Genomic DNA, 26,155 nt, shown 5'->3' with positions numbered 1-26,155 from the left:
CGAGTGCAGGCGCGGTTGGTCTCTTTGAGAGGGGCGAATGCTGAATAGATTTTTGTTTGGAGGCATGACAGATGCCTCAAGACCTCTTTGGGAAGATAAGAGACCTGAAACTATCTGGAACTTATTTATTTATTTTTTTTAAATGGCAGGCTGCGTTAGTATCAACTGATAGTCTAGGGTTATTTACTGTTTGCCTGCGGATGGGCAGGGCCCAAAGGCTTGGGTTGCCCACTGGGTCAGTGCCTCTGAGCCTCACTGGTGGCACTTTTTGCCTGTGAGGAGGGGGAAAACATTGGGTCAACAGCCAAGACAGTGGCTAGCCACTGTTAGAATGCACAAGAATCACCTGGTGTGCTTGTTAAAATGCAATTCGGGCTTCCCCTCACCTCATTCTGACTAGCTCTGGGGTGGTTCCTGAGAATTGGCATTTTAACAAACACATTTGATTCTCATGCTGAGTATTGAGAGACTTTTTTCCTCATTCAAGGGTCTTGAGCGAGGGATGAATTTTTTAAAAAATAAACTTTTAATGTTAGAATAGTTTTAAATATGCAGAAAAGTTTTGCCTAGACAAAGTTCTCATTTACGCTGCAGTAGTTTCTCCTGTTATTAGCATCCCACATTAGGATGGTACATTTGTCATAACCAATATTAATAATATTAATGAAAGTCCGAATTTCCCTTCATATTTCCTTAGTTGTTACCTACTACTCTTTTTATGTTCCAGGATACCATCCGGGATACCAATTACATTTAGTTGGCCTGTCTCTTTTTGTCCTCTTTTGGCTGTGACCATTAGGATGAGTTGGTGTCATCTGGGTGTTCCTTCAGGTTTTTGTGAAGGGAGACATGAAGGCCACTCCAGTTTTGTGCAGAATTGTGTGGGCACAGTTGATAATTTCCTTAGGTCCCTGGTCATGCTGTTAGGTGGCCTTCAGACATGAGAGCTTGCTTCAGTAGAATAATTGTTCTTGGCTCCAAACCAAATTTATTTGCTCCTATTCCACATTCCTTGTAACCTTTGTCTTGTCTTCTTTCATTCCCTTCTCTGTAACCTTTGAGTCCATAAGATTTACGGTGGATGATCTTTGGGTGAGAGGGATTTTCTTTTTTGTACCCCAGACCACAGCTAAAGCTAATTTTATTTCAAAATGTTAAGGCTGAACTCTTGAATGGGTTGTTTGTTGAGTTGAGTCAGATGGAACTTGTATCCTCAAATGCAATTCAAAAGTAGCTCTGAATGCTTGCTTGGTGGGTGGATATTATGTGCTGGTCTCAGCCTATCGATAACCAGTGTTGTGGTTGGATTGGTTCTTATGATTGCAATGCCCTCAGCAATAACCATCAGGAAACTTGGAAAAAAGGTTTATTACAAGTCCTGGAAAGATCATGGTAGATTGCTTAATATCTCATTGAACACTTGGGAACACACAGCAAGTTTGTAGGTAGAGGAAGGGGGTGTGTGGACCTAGGGGTCTGATTTTATTGGGGTCCAGGGTGAGGTCCTAGTGTTGTGCAGACTCACTCTATTGGTGAATTTAAAATTTAAAAGCAGGAACTTAAAATGCAGGAAGAGAAAAAAACAAGCAGCTCAAATGGTTAGTTATTGGAATTAACCAAAGGAGCTTAAGCTATCTGCCCCCACAACCTGCAAACCTGGCTCTATATCTAGTTGTGTGACTGTCAGTGTGTTTATTTGAGATCTTTGAAGTGGATGACTCATCAATCAAAGCTTAAATCAAGCACTTGCATTACCAAAAAACAAAACAAAAACAACTCCAACTCTCAAGGCTTACTATATGATCCACCCCTGAAATTGAGTCTTCAGAGTCAGTGATGAGGACATTAACTGCCTGGGTGGCTGATATGCTAAAAGTTAGGGGTAGGGCATGTTGTAACTTAGAAAGTGCACACCTAAATAGGATTATAGTAGCACTCCTATAACATACAATTAATAGTCTGAGGTCCAGTCCATAGCCATTGTCCCAAGCTTGAAAGGTCCTGCCATGAAACCAGGTGAGTGATCTAGGGGCCCCAGGAATCTATTCAATGATTTTGGTATTTTAACATCTTGGGCCTTCTGGTGTAAGTAGATTTGAACCTGTCCTGATTTGGGAGATTGTGCTATATCTTATCAAAGCATAACAAAGTCTCTTAGTTCTGGGAATAGATCAGTTCAGTTTAAGGGTTGTATCTCATTTCAGGAGGTGGGCTTCCAAAGTTAGGAGTACGTGGTTCAAGGATTAGCATCAGGTTATGTAATAAGAGGCATTTATATAGAAACAACAACAAGATACAACGGTTAATGGTTGGAGCAAACTGTAAACCCATTCTGAGTCTTGAGTGAGGCCAGTTGAAAAGATTTCTAGACATCAGGCTTGAAGCATCTTCAGATAGAGCGAAGGCAGTCAGTGGCAGTCTGACAGATTTCTTAGTTTGTACTTTGAATGTCTCTGGTGATTGTGTTTAATGGTCTGCAAAATAACAGGCACAGAGATCGTCCATATGTGGAGCTGTTGTGATTTCTCTGAAGTTTATATTAGGTTGTCCCACTTTTGCTTGCATGACTTCAGGAAAAGGTCAGTTTTCATCCTTATTCATTCCAAGTCAGACGAGTGGGAGAAAAATTGGAAACTAATTTGAAGAGTTGTAGCCAGATATTGGAGGAAATGGGAAGAATTCAGTATCCAGTCCAGTTTACGGGTAGAAAACCTCAAAGACTGGAATCTGATATCCACACGAGTGTCCTACAGTTTCCCATTGAAACATAATTTTTCTCTATAATCACCCCCTCACTTCTATCAGAGATAATCAAAGAAGAACGAATTCGTTTGTGAAATAAGTCTATTCTCGTTAAACTTGGCCTGATTATTTACGTAAGTGCAGCTAGAATAGTGATTTACCAGAAAGGCTCTTTTGAATATGCTTTGCTAGACCTTTACACAAAGAATCTTAGATTGGACTCTTAAAATCTCTCAAGGCTAGGAAGCCAAGTCAAGGACTTGTCATCAGACTTGGCCTGCAATAGCTATAGATTTGGGTGAATCCCTCCCTTTTTGAGGTTTCCAAAATAGGTTCTTGGCCTGCAGAAAGTGACCTTCTTTACTCACCTGGTAAGACTTCTGGGAATTTAGTGAGCAAGATATCAGGCTGATTTTTCAAAGGGGCCTTTTTGACTCCATAAGATCAGCTTTAGTTTCTTAAATTTGGTTATATCTGACTCTTTGTACATCTCTCTCAAATACGACATTCCAGTCACAGCCTTGGTGATAAAACCAATGTTTCTAATTGTGTCCTGTTATAAGGAGGACAGGGTCTTATGAATGTACACAAATAACTATATTGCCAAGAAAATAAGATTTTTTTTCCGAATTCTGGAGGGATCTGATGGGGGGAAATTTTTTTCATCATTGTTCATAAGGGTATACTTTGCCAAATTGTTCTAAGTCACACATAGTTTAAGAAAAAAAGGTTACCTTAAATCTAGAGAAAACCAAAACATTAAAGAATCAATAATGTTTCAAATAAAAATTATCATCATCCTTATCAGTTCATTTGGTCCCATTTTTTGTTAGCAGTTCTGTGAATCCTGTTTTACCTTAAAGTTATGTAAATTCTTACCCGGTTCAGTGGTGTGATCTGGATGTTAGCCAGAACTCTGTCTGTTAGAGTCTTTTCCAGCAGTCTCTTTGATGAAGCACTTCTGTAGAAACCCATTTATTTACAAAAGTATCAAAACAATAAATGTCTGTAAATGCCCAAAAAACTTAAAAATGCCCATGTTAAAGATCTGATGAGAGTTCATTATAATGAAACTGACAAGGAAACTTGGTTATTCCTGTGCCATAAACCATTTTAAGATAACTAGAATCACAAGTGATAAATTTATACCAGGACATAGATTCTAGTCTTTGAGATTTTCTACCCAGGACATAGATGTCTAGGAATTTCATATCTGGAACACATATTAATTACATATTTTATACAAATGTAATTTAAAGAAGATTTTGCATTACTTATTTGATAAATTTTCCTATGTAGTTTTACATATCAAATAAGCCTAATTAATTTAATGGCTTTATTTATAAGGAGAGAACAATCCTTTAAGATATTCCAGGGCACCTCTGGGAAATCATGGTTAGTTTGGGGTCAACAAAGACTTTATTTAGAATCTGATTTTGGGACATTTGTCAAAAATATCAAATGATTTTAAAACATTTGATTAAATGAGATCATAGGTTACTGTGAAATGATACTTATCCATGAGACCAAACTGACACTTTGCAGTCAAATACTGAAAATTACAGTTGTAAAAAAGAAAAATACTAGCTCTTTTAATAGATTCAGTTTTCTTAAGTAATCAAAGATTTGGTAAAGTCAGCATGAAGCACATTAAATTATTTTGATAAAACATTTTGTTTCCTATGTAGATTACTTAAAAGGTAAAGGAAAAACCTTTCACAGACTTATGCAGAGTAGACCAGTAGTCCAAGAAAACTGTCCTTTTAGCATATGAAAGAAAATTAAGTTTAATTTTATACGAGTATACTATTTATTAAAGCTTCTTAAAAAATCCTTATAAATTTATTTTTTTAGCCAGCTTGACTACACAAGATAAAATTTTCATCCTCTCTCTTTCTCTTTCCCCAACTTTTAGTATCTATTTAGTTTTTCTACTTTAGGACAATATAACTTTCGTTTCCCTTAACAAAAATGCATCTCCATACCTCATACTTTTTCTTATCTAAAATATATCATACTTTCCTTGCATAGAGGTATGTTCCTTATTATTTCTAGTAGTTTTAATTGTATTTGTTAATTAGAATTCTTAACTTCGAAACCTTAATTTCTAGTGAAAATGAGGAAGTAAGCAATTGCAAACTGTCTGTTATACCAGCATCTGTAGATTGGCAAATTTATGAATATATTTCATAATTTCTAGAAGCATATGCCTCTTTTTTTATAGTACAGGTTTTCAGTGTAGCACAGGAGATATTTCCTATCAGATCTAAATATCTTTAGTTCCTCTGTAATAAGAAACCAAAAGTAGATAAACCTATTTTCTATAATTAATGTTTTAGTATTTTATATTATTTAACAGTGATTTATATATTCAATCAATTTATATCATTTAACTTAGCAAAACTCTAAGATTTCAAGTTATCAAAAAGATTTGAGTAACTAATTTTTAAGCAGACATACCATAAAACATAATATTGTTGAAAAGTGGGTGCCTTGAAAATCAAAGCTTAAGCCAGGCACTTGCATGACAAAAGGACAAAGCCAAGCGTCAGGGACAACACAAAGTAGATGACTTGTCTGTAGGCTGATCATAGCTCCAACCCTCTGCTGTGGAAAAAAAGTGTTTTTCCATAACCCAACTGATTCTTCTTGATTTTTACATTTTATTTACTAATGTTGCGACCTCACTCATAGCTACTGTCGGGTATTTAAGCATAATCTGTGGACTAATGGGCTTATGTATTTACTCTTTACTATTCTTTTTATTTTTGTGGTTCAAACCTGGAATAGCTAATATTTCTTACAATGAGGACCTCTCTGTCCTAATATCTTTGCTTGTGATATTAAATCCATTCTTTAAACTTGCTGAAAAATGGAAGTCTTTGGTTATATTTATTAATTCAGTGTAAAATTATTGAAATGAGAAGAATTGTTTCCTAAATCCTAGTAGGTGGATCTTATCTATTATGATAGTGTCTCTGTGTGTAGTGCATTACTCATCTTAGAAGCTCAAATACTAATTAAATGAAAATGGTTGTAACACTGTATTTGCATACCACTTGAAACTTCTTTGTGTTGTCCCTGGTACCTAGCACAGTTTGTGGCAGTGTTTGGAATGTTTTCATTTAATCTTCGTATCAAAAAAGGAAGGCATTTTGGTGCATTACTTAAGAATATGGACTTAAGAGCATCTTGTCAGGGGTCCATTCTGAGTCTGCTACTCACTGCACAGCCTTGGGAGGGACACAGTGATACCTGCCTGGTAGGGGTGTTGCATGGATAGATATAAAGTACTTAGGATGGCATCTAATACATGACTAATTTTGGTAATATCATCCTATTTCATAGTTTAGGGAAGAAAAAGTTGTCCCAAGGACTTTAAATGAAAAACTTGTTCCAGTTTAGGTATATAATGTGTGCCATTTATTGAATGCCTACTGTGTAGCAGCTACTATACTGAGGCTTCTTCCTGGGATGGTTGTAAATAGTTCTAGGCATTATTCAGGGAATGTGATTAGTAATTTGGTAATTTGTTATTGCTCGATGGTACATTTCAGCATTTGGTTATACTACTCCTGACTATGGCCACTGACTAATGCTTTTGCATTGGGTGTGACTACGGGCTTGCGATAGCATCACGATGTGGTGTTTGCTTTAAGTTGGCACTTTTGGTGTTAACGCATGCAAAAGGGGCAAAATGACCCTCCCAAACAGCAAAACATACGATTCTAATGGCATAATGCAGGGCAGGAAGCATTGTTTACATTGAGTTGAGGGTAGGTTAGTATGCATATATAGTGTTCATTATAAATACTTAAAAAATTAAAATTATCCAAGCAAGGACAATTCAGGGTTGAAAGAGAAAACCCACTATCTTCAGCAAAAATTTGAATATAAAAAACATAGACCAAGGAAACAGTTTATGGCCTAATGCGTTAATTCCATGATAAGTACATATATGTTGTATATTGTCATCAGGTGAAACTTTATCACCTTTTCACAATTTAGAGAAGAAAGGCAGCTTTTACTATAGTTAAGCCATGTGTCATCAGTACCATGAAGTTAGCCTGTCCCTCGTAATAGGTTCTATAAAATATCACAGTGAGATTGCAATAAACCTAAAAAATGGGCCGCTTTAATATTTGGGCCTCTGCTAGTCTGTGAGCTCTTTGAAAACAGTGATTGTATTATTAAAAACAATTTGTTTATACAATGCCTGTCGTTTATTGAGAGCTTACTTTGTATGAACTACGGTGCTTAGTCCTTTACAAACATTTTATTTTAGTTTTAGAAGAGCCGAATGAATCAGATAACCCACTTTACACTAATTAGCCCTTGGTCACACAGCTTGTAAATGATGGAATCAGGATGTGAGATCCATCTGACTCAAAATTTTCTGTATTATATTGCCTGTACTAGTGCAACAACTGATAACATGAAAGATATTAAATAAATGTTTATCAAATAAGAGAATAAATGGGGATAGACTTAAATAAGACATGATCCCTGGCCTCAGGGAACTTAGAAATGAGACAGAAGAGTCAAGCAATAATTAGGGCACAGGATTAAAAAAGTTATGGTCCAGATGTGGGCCTGATGCCAGGGGAGTCCACAGGAGAGGTACCTACATCAAACCAATGGGAAGAGCAGGAGGTATCCATCTGTGATAGGTGGAGTTTGAGCCAAAAGCCGAAGGGTAAATTGGAATTGGCCAAAGGAGGATGTGGAATGCGTTCCAGATAGAAGAAAGAGAAAAAGTAGTAGATATATTTAGATAGAAGGTGTGAGAATGATAAGGGGTGAAGTGTCAGAGTTAGGATCCAAATAATTTGGGTATAAAACTGAGCAATTTGAACGTTATCCTGAAAGCTCTTGGCAAGGGGAGGTCTTCGCGAGTTTAGCTTCATGATTAGTTTTGTATTTCAGATGGTTAGTTGGGCAAGTAGTGTGGGGAATAGCGTACAGGGAGGCAGATGGGAGACCCTGAGACCATTAGGCTATTCTATAATTGAGGAGGGCCTAGATGAAGTCAGTGGGGTTGAAAAGGACTTTCTAGATATTAAGGAGGCCTTGGTGACTGAAGATGAATGGCAAGTTTGGTGAAAGGGTGACTCTAAGTTTATGGTTTAGATGGATCGTTGTTCCTTACTAAGAGAGCAAATGCAGGAGAAGGAACAGATTTAGGAAAAAGTGTTATGTTTGGTTGGGGATGTGTTGAGCTTGAGGTGCTTGGGAATAGCTCCATGAGTCCGAGGCCCAGTGGCAAAGGCTAGGGAGGTTCTGGGTGAGAGGGAGATAGATATGGGCATAACCAGAATGTCAGAGGTAGCATATCTGAGAGTATGAAACAGAACATTGAACCCCATAAAAGTCAAGTATCTTGCCCTTGTCATATACCTGGCAAGGTGCCAGTGGCTTGAACTTAGGGCCTGTTTGGCTTTTAAGCCTAGCGATATGCTAGTTTCATGATAAAACTTATCTCCTTTCTCCCCTTTGTTTATATTGCTCCCCAAAGGATATGTTGTTGCTCAATTACTGGTTTTGTGATTTCTTTGTTCAAGCTGTCATCAGCCACGTTTTAGGTGTATCAGGTGTTGATCCCTGCACCTTCCACCTCTTTCTTTCTATGCATTCTGATGCCGGTTTTGTATGAAGTTTCCTTAGTACAGCTTGGCCTCGTGATCATTATGTGTCATTCTTAATAGTAACAGATAGCACTTATAAATCTCTAATAAGGAAGAGGAGAGTAGTGGTTCCTTTCAGCATTGTTGCATGTAATAAATATTTTCCTACAAGATGTTGAGGGGAAAATTACCTGAGATTCATCCTTCCCATCTTGGCCCCCCAGATAGTGTAATTGACAAGTGGTCTTAAGACAGAGAACTAGTTTCATTTCTTCTATTAAACACTCTCTGAGTCAAGGTCCTTAGGATAAATTTGTAATCATGAGATTCATCAATACTTATCAAGCTTACCTCCCAGCCAGCCCTCATCTCAGTAGAAGAGAAACTTGTTTGTGGCTTGGAATCTGTATTTTAGCTATCGGGCAAACAATATCCCTGTTTGCCCAATGATGGGCAAAACAGATGTAGGCAAACAAATAACCTGGGATATGACTTTCCATAGCTCAACTTTGCCTAAGAGCTGGCTAAATATGGATGTGCTAGGGGGAGTGCATAAAGCACCAAGAAAAAGTATTCATGATTGGTTTTGTTTTATTTATACTTTTGAACACTTTTTTTTAGGCAACTTCCCGACTTCTAGTGAATTACCCAGAGCCCTATCGTTCTCAAATATTGGATTATCTCTTTAAGGTAATGGAAAAATAATTATTTAATGGTACCTGTGATGTTTTAGAAAGTATGGTGAATATCACCTATAGAATATGTCACCTTCAAAATTCTAGTTTTTTTTTTTTTTAAATGACAAGTTACTTTGGGGATAAGTTGCTATTTATTTCAAGTTTTGTTTTGGTTTTCTCATCTGTAAGATCAAAAGCAGCAATTAATAATTGTCTTAAAGAGTTTTGTCCTTCATACAGTGACTTGGTGTTAATACTGTTACTTCTTTCTCCAGCCAAACTTTGGTGCCTCTTTGCATATTCTAAAAGTTGAAATAGGTGGCGATGGGCAGACAACAGGTAAGAGTATTTGGGAAATGGGTTCCCCCACAACATTTGAAACTATACTTATGGACTATGACTTTGTAATATAAATGATACCAACATTTTTGATATTGATTATTGCTTAGTAGATTGTTCCTTATTCCTTTTTTTTAAAATAATTTTAAAATTGTATCAAAATATGCATTTTTCCCATCAAAAACAGTATTTGGACTTTATAGTGTATATTTAGTTGAAGTAATCAGTAGTAAATAAATCCACAGTTTTCTAAAAACCATATTCACTAAACAGAGCACAGGAACAGTTTGAAATGCATTGAAAAGTTAGAAAAAGAAAGCTTTTAATAGTGTATAAAACAAGTAAGGTGTTAATGGTTTGAAATAAAATAGGTGGTAAAAATATAAGCAATCAGTATTTCAGATACATAGCTCTTTTTTAAAAAATTATTTTTAACTCTAAATCTTCAATTTTCATTGTCGCCATTTTGATTGGCTTTGTGTAGTACATGTAGTTAATTAAAAGTTTATAGGCCTCTGGTTTGCAGGAAGAAGAACAAGGAATTTAATATAGCTTGTCATTTATAGGTCAGATTCCATTATAGTGAACTCTAGAGTATTGTCTGCATATTCATGTTCCTGTTAGTGATTTGGGAATAATTTTTGTTAAACAGATATATCTGTGGGAGTGCTATTAGTGTTTAGCTTATGTTGAAAGAGAAACGCAAAATTAAAACAAAAGAAAACCCTTCATAAGAGGACCTGTATTTTATTGTCAGATCCTTTTATACAGAATTAATAATTCAACATTTGCTGTAGCTAAATTAGAGGTAGATATACAGAAGCAGGTAGTTCTTGAGAATTCTGATGTTTACCTTTAAGAAGGAATAGGCAAGGGCCTCTTTCCTTGTGAGACCCTTAACAAGGGCAGGTGTTTGTGAGACATGGTTACACCTGAAGATTTATGTCATTACCTACCTTGACACGCCATAGAAGTTAGTATAGAAATTTTTTATAATGGAGATGTGTACTTATTCCTTTTTTCTCTCAAAACTCTGTTGTCTTGGTACAAGGCCTGGTATAGGTTGAAGGAATGCAGTATGAGAATTGGGGCTTAAGTGCCCAGGATTCACATCCGGGTTTGCAAAGGTGCAGGTGGAGGTGACATGAACTTAAAGTTGACATGGGAATTTAAAAAGTGCAGAGAGACCAAATAGCAGAATGTAGCCCTAGGAATTTTCAGTTATTTGGGGTGAAAACACTTCTCTTATCACTGCTTATAATATGAAGTTGTGGTTTTATTATTGAAGCTATTTACAGTGCTTAGGATAATGGAATAAGATGAAATAATATGCTTTGATCTTCCATCTTCAAGTTATATAAGATTATTCTTATTTGCCCCGTTTCAGGATTGGAACCGGCATGCTACTTTTGTGGAATTTGTGTATGTGCGTCAGTCAGGGAGAGTGGCCCTGTCAAGTGCCATTAATGGATAGTTTCCTTTCTCTTTTGCTCTCTCCCATTCAGATGGCACTGAGCCCTCCCACATGCACTATGCATTAGATGAGAATTATTTTCGAGGATATGAGTGGTGGTTAATGAAGGAAGCTAAGAAGCGGAACCCTAATATTACACTCATGGGTAAGATGTGAAGTTTGCCATGCCTTTGGCAATCTGTTTTAACTTTAAAATTCTGAATTATGTATGTGGAGTCTTTATGAACACTGAAGTACTAATAGTGTTGTTAATACTACCATATGCTACCAGCAGCAAGACATGTGCCAGACACAATTCTTTCTTTATCCTTATACCCTATGTCTGATCTTTATAATACCTCTGGAGGAAGGCATTACTCTTCGCATTTTACAGAAGGAGCAGTAGAAGCTTAGAGAGGTTATGCCACTGACTGAAGGTCAGATAATTAGTAAATGGCAAAATCAGATTTAGAAGCTATTCTAGTAGGTTTTTTTTTGGATGCTAAACTTCTTAAAATTTCTCATCAAAATTTGTCAGAGGGCAATGCTGTTTATAAAATTGTACATCACACCCAGAACTATATTCCAACTATTTGCAAAATTGTGTATCATATGTAGTAGTAGGCCCCATTTCTAGAAGCGGTACGTACAAAAGTTTCTTTATTTGTTTTGAACCTCAGGGATGTGGCAGTCCCTGTTCTAGGCACTGGGGAGACCGAACTATCCAGCCCCCGATTCCTGCCCTTGTGGAGCTTAGATTCTAGTGGCTAGATAATTAGATGATTTCTCAGATGGAACTATATTTATTTCAGAGTTCCTCTGTAGCATTGTACACAAACTGTAAAATATTTCAAACATGTACAGTGATGGCATATTTCATCATTTGAAATGAAATTGATTTTTTGAAACTGGCTTGCACATTCAGACTAAGTTCAGTGAGATTAATGAGATCTATTTTATAGACTCGATTTCAAGTGACTGTAAAAGTCATTTTCAACAATCCAAGGACGAGCATATAATTTTCTAAATTAAAAAAATGAGGAATCAGTGTGTTCTTAGTAAATGGGCTTTTATCAGAGATTCCAGAAATGTTTTGAGCAGTAAAAAGCATTATTGACTTCACATAGACCCACTGGGCTGCTTTCAAGGTCAGTTCTCATTTAAATGTAGACAGCCTGGCACGCTGAACCGTATCCTAACAAAGACCTACACATGGTTGGCTTTCAGAATGTATTTGCTATTTCATTGTTTTAAAATGCTCCGTTATTTTAATGTTATATTTCTTAGACATTCCTCTTGATTTTAGAAAAATAAGCATTTTGTCATTTTGATTTTGATTTTTTTCAGTGGTGAACTAGACTGGTAATATATGAACAGTTAAGGAGCTTAATCATTGAGCTTATTTTAATACATTAGTAACAGAATTAGGATTTATAATTGTAATTCGTGCTTCTCTACTCCTTATTTTTTTTTACTTAAAAATAATAATTAGGATATTAGAAGAATGTGGATTATTTAATCTATATCATTTAACAAAGGTATCTTTCCCTATTGAGTCATTGGTATTTGTGTTGATATAAGGAGAAACTAGTTTTGCTAAATTTGATTGCCTAATTTATATTTTAAGTAGCCTTAGTAATGAATGAGGAATTCGTATTATACTTACCTCAGAGAGTAGTTAAGCATAAGCCTTTCAGAACTTTTCGATTTGACCTCAGAGAACAGAAATTGGACATTGAAATATCTCTTAAAGCAGGTGTTGGAGATGTTAAGTTAAATTGTATATTTCTTTGAGAGAGGCGTTTGTTATTTGTTTTTATTTCTTTTTCTTGAATAAGCATTTGGAATTGTTGAATCTGACTCTGAGGATCAATAAGGAATTACAGTGTCATAGACTAGAAAAGATTTTGAAAATGTGTGCATGGTACATAATCTTTCCTTTAGTCCGATCTGTATTGGCTTTTTGTTTTGCCTGTGTTCTTTTTGGTATCTTTTGCTTCGTTTTTAGTAGTGCCAGCACCGTTATACCCACTCTACCTTTGCCCCTTCCTTTCTCTCTGCAGGGTTGCCATGGTCATTCCCTGGATGGCTGGGGAAAGGTTTCAACTGGCCTTATGTAAATCTTCAGCTGACTGCCTACTATGTTGTGACCTGGATTGAGGGTGCCAAGTATTATCATGATTTGGACATTGATTACATTGGGGTTAGTAATATATTTAAAACATGCTTAACTTTTGGACGTTTATTTGTAATTTTTTAAAGTAATTTGATTCTGAGGCACTTTGTTGACTAACCTTTTTGTGTTGTGAGACTAATTTGTTCTCTTGGTGTGTGATAATAACATAAATTAACTACATATAGCCTTTTATTCTTGCTCTTTGCCCATCCAAATTCTTCCCACTTTTGAAAATCATACTGTTTACCTTTTTCGAATCTTTTTTATAATGTCTGTTTTTGGTACCACCCTAGCTCAAATCTTCTTTGAAGCTTACCCTAGTTTTTCTAGTTCTTCCAATAATACTATGTTTACTATTACAGTTTAAAGATTAATCTTATTTTGCTCTATGAGTCTTCCATTGCTCTAAACCAGGGAAGGCAGACTTTTCCTTAAAGGACCAGAGAGGAAATATTTTAGGTTTTGTGGTTCAAGAGGTGTTCTTAAGGATATTATGTAGCTAATTATATAACCATTTGAACTGTAACCATTTAAAACTATAAAACCATTCTTAGCTCTCAGGCAATAAAAATAGGAATGGCATGCCAGATTTGGCAGGCTGGTGGAAATCTGCGTACCCTTATCTTAAACTGTTATTTAATGATTTAAAATATGTCAAACATGATATTTTGTCTTTTTAGCTGGTAGCTGGTCTGTTGGCAGGCCGGAGGCATGCCTCAGATTTCATTGTACCCTACAGAGCCCTAAGCACACATATAGTGGTTCTTCATACACTTTTGTTTATTAATATGCCATCTGTCAAAACTGATTTATAAAGTTTTCATGCAGTTGGCAAGCAATTATTGAGCTCCTGCTGTGCTGCAGGTACAGTGACTGTTATGTTCTAGGGATACCAGGATTAATAAGCTCTTGAGGAGTTCAGTGAGAGAAGCAGACACTGGAACAGATAAACTGTGGTACCATGGATGATATAGGACATGAGGATGAGCCATGGGCTGCAACCCAGAAGCAAGAGTACACTTGGTGTTATTATTCCTCTCCAAATTATAACTGCAAATTAGTTTGTATTTGAGAAATTTCTTAGATGTTAGGATATTTTAACCCATAGTGAGACTAACTGTAGGTTTGGGTCTAATAGCATTCTATGATGGTAAAGTCACGCTTAGAAACTGTTTCTTGTAAATAATGGGTGAGTCACATCTTTTTTAGACTCTCAATAACTTGGTAATAACATGCTGCGGCGAGGAGCTTCTTTGACAAGAGCCCTTTTCTGTATCCCTGAGGTAAAAAGAGTTCCAGTGCCGGGACTCTGGGCTCATCTCTGTTGTTAACAGTTTTCTCAGCTGCAAAATGAACATCACGGAAATTCTCTGTCAACTGTAAATCCCCATGCTTCATGATTCTGAACCTAAGAGATCTGCATATGTTCCTTTTGTGACATAGCATGCTGTGGTGATTCTCTTTGTGTTCTAAAAAAGTCACTCCTACACGGTGTATGTGTGTGTACTTGCTTTCAGGTGTGCTTGAAGTATTACAGCCATGTCTGTATTACCCCATGTCTGTCTGGTCTCTAGTGCCTCGTGCATTTTCCGGCACACGTTACGTTGTTGGTATTTGTCGAATGAATGAGTATTCCATTTTTAGCATCTCTGAAATAAATGATTTTAAAATAATACCCATCCAATATTTTAAGTTTTAAAAATAGTATTTTTAATTTTAAAAAGTTAATTTTAAAATAAAGATATTTATTGCTTTATAAATATCTTTAAATTCTATAACCAGGACATTCCATAAAGTAAGAAAAATAGCTTTCCAGGTGATAGGAAAGACGAAAGGAGTGGCATCTTAATGATAATGTGGACTTTATGACACTTAAAAATTTTTAATTCAGACTTTTTGACTTTTTGTTTTGCAGATTTGGAATGAGAGGTCATTTGACATCAATTATATCAAGGTCTGTAGAACTTTAAAATGTTTTAATCTTTAAGTTACTAGTGAATAATTCTTTTATGTTTCCATGGAAATTAGTACTAGGACTGTATTTTTTACAGCACAGTTACTTGTTTTGTGAGTTGTGACATTAAATTCAAGCAAAATCTTAATGTTAACATTCCTGAGAAAGCATTTGTAATTCCCTTCAAGCCCCAAATTACTTTTGTCTGAAGAGTTGTTGAATTCTCCTATTTTAAGATTCATTATTTGTGGAATTATAATAATCACTATAAAAACAGTTGTGTCATTTTAGACTTTAGTCCTTAAAGAAATGTAGTTTTTTTCTTGTCTTGTATCAAAATTTCTAGTACATGGGCTCCTTGTTTTCTTTGGAATGCCTATTATATTGGAGTGTATTATATTTTTCTATTTGGAATTAGCAAATAGGTAGCAACTAATGTTTGCAAAGTGTGTGATTTTTGAGCCAGTTTTCTAAATATTTATCTTCATTTAATTCTTACTACTTCCCTTATGAGATAAATGCTATTATTGCTATTTTTAAGGAAGGGGAAGCTGAGAATAACCCCTTCTGTCCTTGGAAAACAAAAGCAGTTTAACTTTTAGGTGGAGATATTCTCTAGTTTACCTTTCAGTTCCATTTGTTTTATTTTATGTGTCTTTTCTCTAAAAAATATAATTTTGTGGTTATATTTTGTTTCAGTTTTTAAAACATTTTCTTCCAACTGAGTGACTTATGTTTTAAGCACTAAATTTCTTTTGTTTACTCGTTTAGTCGATCAGCACGCATTTACTCAACACCTAGTTTGTCAGGCATAGTGCACATGCTTGGAATACAAGGATAAAAATGACCGTTTCTGCCCGAAGGAGTTCATGTTTGGGTGATCTGGGTTCCATATGGACAATTAAAATACCAGTCATAATTTCTCTACACATTCAGAATAATGTGTATACAGGGCTCTCGGAAGATACAGAGAGGAGATGACACTTCTGCCCGGGTGGACTAGGGAGGTCTATTAGAGGAGGTGACAGGCACTTGCAGTCTTCAAGATGGGATACATAGGAGCTCCCCACGTGGCTACGGCAGGGGCATGACACTGCAAATAAACTCTGTTCTAAGAATGCTGCTATTTATACTGATTTTGAGATGGAAATTTATTTAAAAGTGCAGCTTATAGACTTGTATATTTTGGAGTGTTATTTGAATATACTGTATAACATGTAAGCAACCTTAGAAGTGATGGTCTAGGAATAGCACTAGACAAACTAGATAGATTCATAGTGAAAAATGCAAGTTTGAGTCAGTTGCTCTCCCTTTTCTCTGTAAGAATAAGAAAGAATTTCACAGTGATGAAGCTCAAGATTGGTCTCCCAATAGAGGGATAGGGATTCTCAATTCTGAATCTTGAGAGATGGTTTCCATTTACTATTAAGGATCTGTTCACATTGCTTCCGGAGTGCCCTAGAAACCTCATGTGAAAGATGAACTTGGATTGCTACTCTAATTCAAACCTTGTTTTTTAAAATACTATAATACATCAGTTTTGAGAAATCATCCATTTAAAGTACAACGTGGAATCGACTAGAGCTTTCGTTATTTGCCTCCTAAAAGAGCACATTAATTGGAAAATTCTCTGATGTAGAAAAGTTAGAATGTGGAAAGAGAGTTTGTGAAAATCTTTGTTCTTTCTTATCTTAATTAATTAGATCAATATTTATTGAGCACATACTACCATGAGCTGGACTGTTCCAAGTGGTTGGTATTACAGCCGTGGCTTGTTCATATTTATTCATCAAAAACTATTTCTGTTTTGAAATCTAATTCTTCTACTCCCGGGTTAAATGATGTCTCTTCTTCTCTGCTCTTTAGTAAGTTGGCAATCCATACATTTTGGTATGTATGTCTTTGCTGATTTTCTAGTACACCTGTTAGTTTTAGTGTCCTGGTGAGTGTGTTTGTTGCCTAAGGACGAGGATCCCATCTTGTGTTTCTTTTAGAGTCCTCATGGGGCCCAAGTATAGTACTAAATACTGGAGTAGGCACTCTGTGCTTTGTCAATTTATTTCCTATGAGAATTTAGCTTGTTACTTTCAATTTTCAAGGGTGGATTGTCCTGAGGGTAGATTTTATTGCCTATCTTGTCTAAGCTTGTGAAAGACTTAAGGGGAACATTGGAATGTTTCTTATTTCTATTTCTACTATGGTACAAAATATTAAGAACTGTAATATTTTTGGTAATGGCAGAATATTTGAAGACATTGGAAAAACAAAAAAATTATAGATTAAAGCATTTCATCAAATGGTATGTTTAGTATGATCTCAATTTTATTATTGCATCTTCACAAGAAAGTTACTGAAAGAATGTATACCGAAATAATAGTGGTTATTTCTGGGTATGTAGTATTATGAGTTTTTTTTTTTAACTAACTTTCTACCCTACCACCCAAAATTTCTATGGTTAAACATTTTCAAGTCAGAGGGAAAATCCCTCTAAAACATTTTTACCTCTTGGGTTTGTTTACTTTCTCTTTACATTCCCATGAAGTAGGTTATCTTAATGATAATGCCTTTATTTTATATAGGAGGCATGTTTCTACGGGCAAATAATATCGACACTATCATCCAGAATGCTGAGTTTTGAAGATACTTTAGCTATCCTGGTTGTAATTCAACAGGTGAGAGCTCATTTGTAACCTATCCTATATTCTGTTTATCTCTCTGAAAGGTTTTAAGAAGAATGCTGAACTATCAAGGTCTCCAGCATGTGAAAATCATAGCGAGTGATAATCTCTGGGAGCCCATTTCTGCTTCTATGCTGCTTGACTCCGAGCTCATGAAAGTGATTGATGTTATAGGGTAAGGAGTGTTTTACTTTGAAATGTGAATTTCTCGTTGACCGTGCCTTTGTCGTTGCCCTTTCCTCCCCGTTTGATTACATGTTCAGAAAGTAGCTCTCTTGTATTTATTTAACCAGAGCCTGTACAACTGATATTTCATTTCTTTGTCTTTGAAACATATGTATTTTGGGGTTTTTCTATGACAATGAAATGTATTGGTAACTTTTAAAAATTGTGTTAACATTTTCGGTAATAAAACATGGCTTTGTTTAGATTAAGGGGCAGTGAAATATTTAAATTTTAGAAGTTATAAGAGACAATGTCATGAAATCAGTTCCTAACCCTCAGACTTCTTGTGGTTGGGAATTCTCTCATGAACGCCTATGAGCCTAGTGTGGTACACTGATTATGACTTTTGTTACGTCTCCTTAGCGATATGACTTTGACCCTGCTCCCGTAGTCCAATCTGCCTTTCAGTCCTCTGCATCTTGACCTTACTGGGTTTCAGCAATATTTTTTATTCTGTGTCTTATTTATCCATCCATCCATCCATCCATCCATCCGTCTACTATCTACTTTCAGTTTTATTGAGAAATAATTGCTATATATCACTGTACAGGTTTAAGGTATACAGCATGATGGTTTGATTTACATATATTGTGAGATAATTACCACAGTAGGTTCAGTTAACATCTATGACCTCATATAGATAAAATAAAAAGAAAAAAATTCTTCTTGTGATGAGAGTTCTTAGGATCTCCTCTCTAGCAGCCTGTCTGTACACCATACAGCAGTGTTTACTGCAGCCATCACATGCTCATTTCAGCCCCAGTGTTTATTTATCTTACACCTGGAATATTGTAGCATTCGACCACCTTCTTCCAGTTCCCCTTCTCTTACCCCCTGTCCAGCAGTACTTTTTTGAAGTGAATTTTAATGTATCTGTTATAACAATGTATATAAACATTTGAAAAATAGAATACATGTATATGTGGAATTTGTTCTTTATTCAGTGCGAAGACTCTTCTTGATCTAATGTCCTTTTTTATGAAGAATTTTGAACATGCACAAAAGATGGCAGAATAACATAATGAATATCCTTGTTCCCATCACTCAGCCTCCATAAGTATGAGCTCATGGCCATACATACTGTGAAATGATGAAGATGTTTTGCCTAATTATATACATTTAAAAAATTATATTCTTAAAGAAACTTTACATTTTGTTGAAGTAGCAATGGATGTTGGGAGAGACCCAGATTTTGGTATTAGTTCTGTCCTTCTTTGTTGAGATCATTTAATAGATTACTCAGGTTTTAAACATAATATAACAGTTCCATTGTTTTCTGAATGAGAGATGTAACATCTATTTCTATAATTTTAAGGAGTTTATTTTAGATTTTAAAAATAATGCATGCTCATTATAGAAAATTTGGAAATTGTAGAAAACTATACAGTTAGGATTTAGTCATAATCCTAACATCTTGAAATCATTGGTAACATATTAGCATATTACTTTCCAGGCCTTATTTTTTTATATGAGTATATTTTAATGAGAGATACATTAAACGTGCATTTGGCTGAGTGACAACTGGGTGAATCTTAAAACTATTTGGCCGAAGCATCGAAGATGAATATCATGATGTTAGAATGAAGTTCTGTGATATAAGAATAATTCTAAATTGTAAGAAATTATTAAAATTATGTTTACAAAGATTACTAGTAATATTCTCCAAATTGGGCATTACGGTGCCAGAACAATAATTTCTTAACTCTGTTAGGAGCTACCTTGATCTTGTGGTCTCTGTAGTATATAGTTACAATACTGAATAGATGCCTGTTTTCAGCTGAGTTCAGTGACTCAACAGAATCTTGGTGGAACCTCATTTTTATCAAATACTTCTCTTTATATTTTTTATTACTTTTTATATATTCTTTTCTTCCTCATGAAATCCTGAAATGCTAAATTGATGTTGTACCCTAATTGATCTTTACTAGGTATACTGTATTCCCAGAAAGGATTTTCTCATAGAAGATTCATGAACTAAATGGAATTAACTAACTAAAAACTAAAACAGGTCTTCAAAATCATTCTTTTAATGTTATGAGCCCTACTACACCAAACTACTAAGATTAGAATTATGATATAATCTAATCTCCATTGTCTGCTTATATTATTAATAAATTTTTTGGAAATAATTGTTGGCCTAAAAAGTTTATACTCATGTTCCTAAAGTTATTTAGCTAACATGCTCTCTTATGACTATATTAACTGTCAGTCTGTTTCCTATTGTACATTTGAAATTTCTTAATTGTTTTTATTCAGTAATGAATAGTTATGGCAATGTTCAACTTTTGGAATAATAAATATACATTTATACTTCACCTGACTGACTTCTCTCAAATGTTGGGAGGGATTTATGACTTTGGGGCAGGGTTTCTCAACTTCTGCACTTTTGATATTTTCACTGGACAATTCTTTGTTGTGGGGATCTGTTCTGTGCATTTTAGGATGTTTAACAGCGTTTCTGGCCTTTGCTCGATGTCAGTAGCAAATCCTGCCTTGCCTTCTCCAGGCAGAATCACCCAGAGCAGCCACCACTGCTCTGGGATGATAACTGGAAGTTTTCCAAAAGTAGTTTATTCTTTTTATTCAAGAAGAAACTCCGTGAACTCCGTGTGAATTTTTATTGTTTTTGTCTGGGAATAAATGCCAAGCTGCCTTTCTCTCTGTCTGCTAGGGTTAAGACAGGGGAGGAAGTTGAATCTATCATACTTTATATGATAGATTCGTTAGTCTTATTTTTAGCTTCCTTCTTACTCCTTCATTCCTAGTGTCCCAAATTCTGTACTTTCCCTGGGAAGTCTGAATCCTATCTCCACCTCATTCGTCTCTTGGAGTGTTTAAGTCTGTGGCTTCCTCTGTTACCTCCGTCTATCAACATCTTTTCATACATTTTATGGTTTCTAGAAACAGATAGACATTTTCCATCTATCAATGGTCTTTCATCCGATTTAGTGTGTCATTATAAGTTTACCCCATTTTAATGATGTCCTGAGACACAAGGATGGGAAGCAGATGCTTACAGTCAATCTGACATCTACCTAGAAGCTGTCCATTGTTCTCAAATAAAATATTGGAAAAGACGTGTATTTTTCTTCACTCAGCAAATAGATATAAGGGTCACATTTTGACCTCTTCCCATTCCCTTTCACCCTTTCTTTTCTAGAGCTCATTATCCTGGAACCCATACAGTAAAGGATGCAAGGTTGACTAAGAAGAAGCTTTGGTCTTCAGAAGATTTTAGCACTTTAAATAATGATGTGGGTGCAGGCTGCTGGGGTCGCATATTGAATCAGAATTATATCAATGGCTACATGACTTCGTAAGTTATTAAAAACTTTTGAAGATTTTTAATTTGAAAAATTTCAGAAACAAGTAGAAAAAACTACAATAGACTTTCATATTCTCACAACCTAGGTTCAATGATTGTAAACATTTTACCTTATTAGCTTCATCTATACTTATATCTATAGCTAAGCTGTATCTATTTTTCTGTATTTGAATATAGTCTGTATGGAATAAAGTCAAGCCTATTGAGATATAATTTATTTACAGTAAAATTTGTACACTTCTATGATTTTTAACAAGCTATATACACGCATGTATATAAATTATGAAATAAATGACATTTTACTCCTAAATATTTTAGTATGTGGCACCAAATATTAAGGATATTCTCCTACATGATCTCAATATCACTTTGATACATAAGAGCATAAGAGCATTTTTAAAAGTATTTCTAATGCCCAGTCTATATTCACATTTTCCTAATTGTGTCCAAAAATGTCATTATAGCTTCTTTTTAAAAAGCTAGGAGCCAGGTACTATGCATTGCATTTTGGCGTCATGACCCTAAAATCTCTTGATTTAGAGTAGTTTCCTTCCTTCCTCTTTTTTTTATGTGACCTTTTGAAAAGACTAGGCAAGTTGTCTTGTGGACTAGCCCCTTCCCAATCTGACATATAACATACTTAATTTGTGTAACTATTTCCAGAAACAGAGAGAGAGCACAACTCTTAATTTCTCAGGGAAGTATCTCTTAAATGCTTTGAGAAACTGTAATTGAAATTAGATCCAAAGGAGCTTTCTAAAACAGTAATAAACATAACAAAAGCAAGTCAATGCATACTTTTGTGCTGTTAATGTAAGCAGATATATTATTCTGACAGCCTTTGTTCTTTTTCTTCTCTTTTTGAAAGGAAAGATGCTTGTCATGGAGAGTGGTTCTAATAACTTAATTTGACATTAAGAGTAATGCATGCTCGTGGCAGAGAATTTAGTAACTGCATAAGTGCAAAGAAGGAAACAAAATCATTCATATTTTTGCCATCCAGAAGTAACTATTAAAAATTTTGGTGTATGTCCTCCCATTTATGTTACATATATAAAAGTTTAATATAAAATTGAGACCAAACTATATAATGTTAACTAAAGAAGTTTCTTTTCACTTAACAAGGCATTATGAACTTTTTCTTATATTCGAGTATACTTATACTTCATCATTTTCAATGTTTACATACGTTCTGTTACATAAAGCAGAATTTCCCAAACTTGCCTTGTCTCAAGTAGCACCTGAAACACTTGTTTATACGGATTCATTGGCACCTGCCCAAACCACTGAACCCCAATCTCCAGGGAAGATGCCTGGGATTCGGTTAGGCTGGTGAGTGCCCCAGGTGATTCTGATGCCATACAAGTTTGGGAAATGGTGATACAGAAAATATATTATACCTTGTTGATTATTCTCTTCCTAGAAGTAGAAGTAGTTTCTATTTCAGTTAACAGCTTTGCACACACTGAAATGTTCAATTGTACATAGTTATCTTTATAGATATCTATGATTTCCTTAGGGTGTTTCTTACAAATGGAGTCAAAATCTGGATCAGAGGTATAAAGATTTTCAAAGTTTTTGTATAAATTACAAAATGCTCTCTAGATAGTTTGTTTTCATTTTATTTTGGCTCTATGTAGAAAAGATACCATGATCATGGGTAAAATCATAAGAGCTCTTAAAATTTTCACTGGTAGTAAACAGTTTTGAAAATTAGAACTATTATTTCTACTTTATATTGATAGAATTAGAAGGCTTTGATTTTCTAAAAATGCTAGTCTCTCATTTTATTATGGCTGAGGACTTGATAAGGAAAATAAAATTCTGTGGATAAGCTCCGTGTTTTTTTTTTTTTATTTTTAAGCTGTGAGGAACCCAGCCAGTACCAGGTCCAGAGCTTCTCTTTTGCCCTTGGATTTTCCTCAGAACCAAGTCACAGTCTTAGGGTTCAGCACCAGCTGTGGACATCTGAAAGAATGGACCAAAGTATAGACCAACAAGCTGACCCACTTAGTGCTTGTAGACGAAGGAGAATCATAGCAGTGCTATAGCTCAGACCTTGCTCTACACTCTTTACATGCATTAGTATATTTAATCCTCACGACAATCACATGAGATAAGTACAATTATTATCCTCATTTTACAGATGAGGAAAGTGAGGTCTAGAGAGGTTAAGTGGTGGAACCATGATTTGAACTCAGGCAGTCAGACTCTAAGAGTTCAAAGTTGCAAAACTTTGCAACATCTCAGAGTCGAGTTCATAAAATTATGTCAATAAAACTGGGGCATTAAGAAGGCTTACTGTCAAAGGAAAGCAGGTATGGATAAAGCCTTTTTATGTGTTTGACTCAAATCTGTGACATGTCTGGTACTGGTAGGGCATGATCCATCTTTTGGTTACACCATTGCTCAGTAATAATTGTATATCTCATATACATTTATATATTTTTATTGTGTGATTCACCATTAAGATATTTAGATACATCCAACACTGTTTATTTCAAAATGAGAATGAATGTAGGCAACTTATATTTTCTTGTTTCGGGTGGTCATTTTTTTGGTTATTTACCTATATTTATATAAACAACATTAAGGTCTTTTTACTATGTAGGCTCTAGACTGTTGCATTTTTATCACAGCTGTTTTGGTGTTTCTCTTTTATCAAACGAATCTTTTAGAACCATTGCTTGGAATTTGGTGGCTAGCTACTATGACCAGCTGCCGTATGGGCGTTCTGGGCTGATGACAGCTCAGGAACCGTGGAGTGGGCATTATGTAGTAGAGGCTCCTATTTGGATAACAGGTATGATTCAGATACCATCTCTCGCTCTCTAAATTCATTTCTAAGAGACAAAGCAGAAAACACTGAGAGAGGACTGTCAGGGAGGGGGACAATTTCTCCCTAACCCTTTTGGTGTTTTTGGCTGTCTAATAATTAAATAGACGCAAGACAGATTAATAGGACAAAAAAAAAAAAGAACAAATTTAATTTTGTATATATGGAGGTCTCATAGATTATTGGACCAAAGAAGTAACCAAAGCAGGTGGTTGGCATAACTTTTAGACAAAGAAACAAAACATTTGTGAAGAACTGACAAGGCACCAAAATGGGCTTGGGGTGCTAACTAGTGAAGAAACCGAGCGGTTTGCCTACGCGGCTTCTTGGCTCTGAGTTGCCTATCTCTGGCAGTAAGGATGTTTCTCTACCTCCTGGTGCAGGGAGGATACCTTTCATGTGGGAGATTTGTTTCCTGTTTTCAGGGGGACACAGAGGAGAGTCAGAGTGTCTTTGCAGAGACTGTTTCTCAAGTAACTTTAAAAATAATATGCTACTTCGGCATACTTCCTGGTTGGTTAACTCCTTTGATATTGAAATTGATTTTTTGTCGGAGGTGGGGTCAGGGCCAGCTTTGGAGGTGCCCAATAAATATACATACTGGAAATAAACTCATTTGAAACCATAAAACTTAAGTTTTTGAAATGCATTATTAACTTTTTTAACCTTTTTTATTTATTTTTTTTGTAGTTATAGTAAGATGGGTTAAATAGAGATGAACAAAGATTGCGAAGGGATAACTTTATTTTGCTCTTGGAAGAGAAGACAATATTCTTGAATTGACAGAGTGTGGTTCATTTATTTTTTCTAGTCATTCTAAGAATCTCCCCACAGTTGTACCATTTAACCGGACTAATTATTCCAGTGTTGGAACATGGAGTTGGCAAGTGTTTTCTTCCAAAATAAATAGCTTGCTAGACTTAATCAGAATCAAATCAGTAGATGGGCTTTTTTCGTTTGTTTAAAAGAAACGGTGTTATCACCATTTTTATCTTATTTAAAGTCTTTCTCTGCTTTTCTGCAGCTCACACCACTCAGTTTACTCAACCAGGATGGTATTACCTGAAGACAGTTGGCCATTTAGAGAAGGGAGGAAGCTACGCAGCTCTGACTGACGGCTTAGGTAACCTTACCATCATCGTTGAGACTATGGTAATTCTTTTGTTGTTGTTGTTTTTTGGAATAATTCACTTTGTTGTATTGGAAAAACAGCATATAGCACAGTGAACATTTTTTTTTTAAACTAGCTTTTAAAGTATGATTGACAGACATATAATAAATAGTATTTAGGGGAGGAGGAAACTTTTTCCTCTACCCTTTCAGGTTCAGTACCTGGGGCCTCACAAATTAAACACACAGAAGACAGATAAACAGAAAAAAGGAAAACAATTTATTTGTGCATGCAATGCACATACATGTGGGAGAAATTCAGTGATGAGTGACTCAGAGGGTGGTTACAATCTGGGTTTGTATACTTAGCTCAGTAGATAATGGGGAGGGACAGAAGGGGGCACTTATGGAAAATAAATAACTGAAAAGAAAAATGGGTTTTTGGGAAAACAAACAGGAAGTTCGTGACAGTGTTTGACTATACTGGTGTGAGTGTTTTTTTCCTCTCATTCAGGGCCATTAAACTTCCCTGGAGATTTGGGGTAGTTTTAGTCCCATTTCTTCTTTCTGGGAATTCATCCATTCTGAAGAGGAATTCATTGCAGCTTTATTTCTCAGAAGTTGCTGCTTTTAGTCAGATAAGGGAAGCTCATGGAAGACTTTTGTCCATCTGTCAAGTCTATATTTATAATAATTCCTAGAAACAGTGTTAGTGCCCTCACTTTCTTTTTCAAATTTGTTTTGACTTTCAAGGTCATTTGCATTTCTTTGTGCATTTTAGAATCAGCTTGTCAATTTCTTAAAAAAAAAAAAAAATCCTGCTCAGATTTTAATTGAGATTACCTTGAATCTATAGATCAATTTGGGGAGAATTGGTATCTGACCAACATCAAGTCTTCCATCCCATTAACTAGGCATATCCTTGAATTTATTTAGATTTTCTTTAATTTCTCAACAATATTTTGTAGTTTTCAGAGTACAGATCCTTCACATCTTTTGTTAAAATTTTAGCTATT

General features: G+C 35.4%; 1 protein-coding gene across 1 annotated transcript in view; it reads left to right on the top strand.

Annotated features, from left to right (window-relative positions):
* Positions 1-1,342: 1,342 nt before the first annotated feature.
* GALC (galactosylceramidase) overlaps positions 1,343-26,155 on the top strand; it is a 46,477-nt gene continuing 21,664 nt past the window's right edge. The window contains exons 1-10 of the mRNA XM_023528837.1: positions 1,343-1,392; positions 8,988-9,056; positions 9,319-9,382; positions 10,888-11,001; positions 12,899-13,038; positions 14,927-14,965; positions 17,688-17,818; positions 21,029-21,184; positions 23,872-23,996; positions 25,054-25,181. Coding sequence (XP_023384605.1) covers positions 1,390-1,392; positions 8,988-9,056; positions 9,319-9,382; positions 10,888-11,001; positions 12,899-13,038; positions 14,927-14,965; positions 17,688-17,818; positions 21,029-21,184; positions 23,872-23,996; positions 25,054-25,181 — 969 coding nt within the window. The 5' untranslated portion in view covers positions 1,343-1,389. The remainder of the gene's footprint in view (positions 1,393-8,987; positions 9,057-9,318; positions 9,383-10,887; positions 11,002-12,898; positions 13,039-14,926; positions 14,966-17,687; positions 17,819-21,028; positions 21,185-23,871; positions 23,997-25,053; positions 25,182-26,155) is intronic.

This window comes from Pteropus vampyrus, unplaced genomic scaffold (genome assembly GCF_000151845.1).
Source record: "Pteropus vampyrus isolate Shadow unplaced genomic scaffold, Pvam_2.0 Scaffold32, whole genome shotgun sequence".
Lineage (NCBI taxonomy): Eukaryota > Metazoa > Chordata > Mammalia > Chiroptera > Pteropodidae > Pteropus > Pteropus vampyrus.
This window is presented reverse-complemented; position numbering and strand designations above follow the sequence as displayed.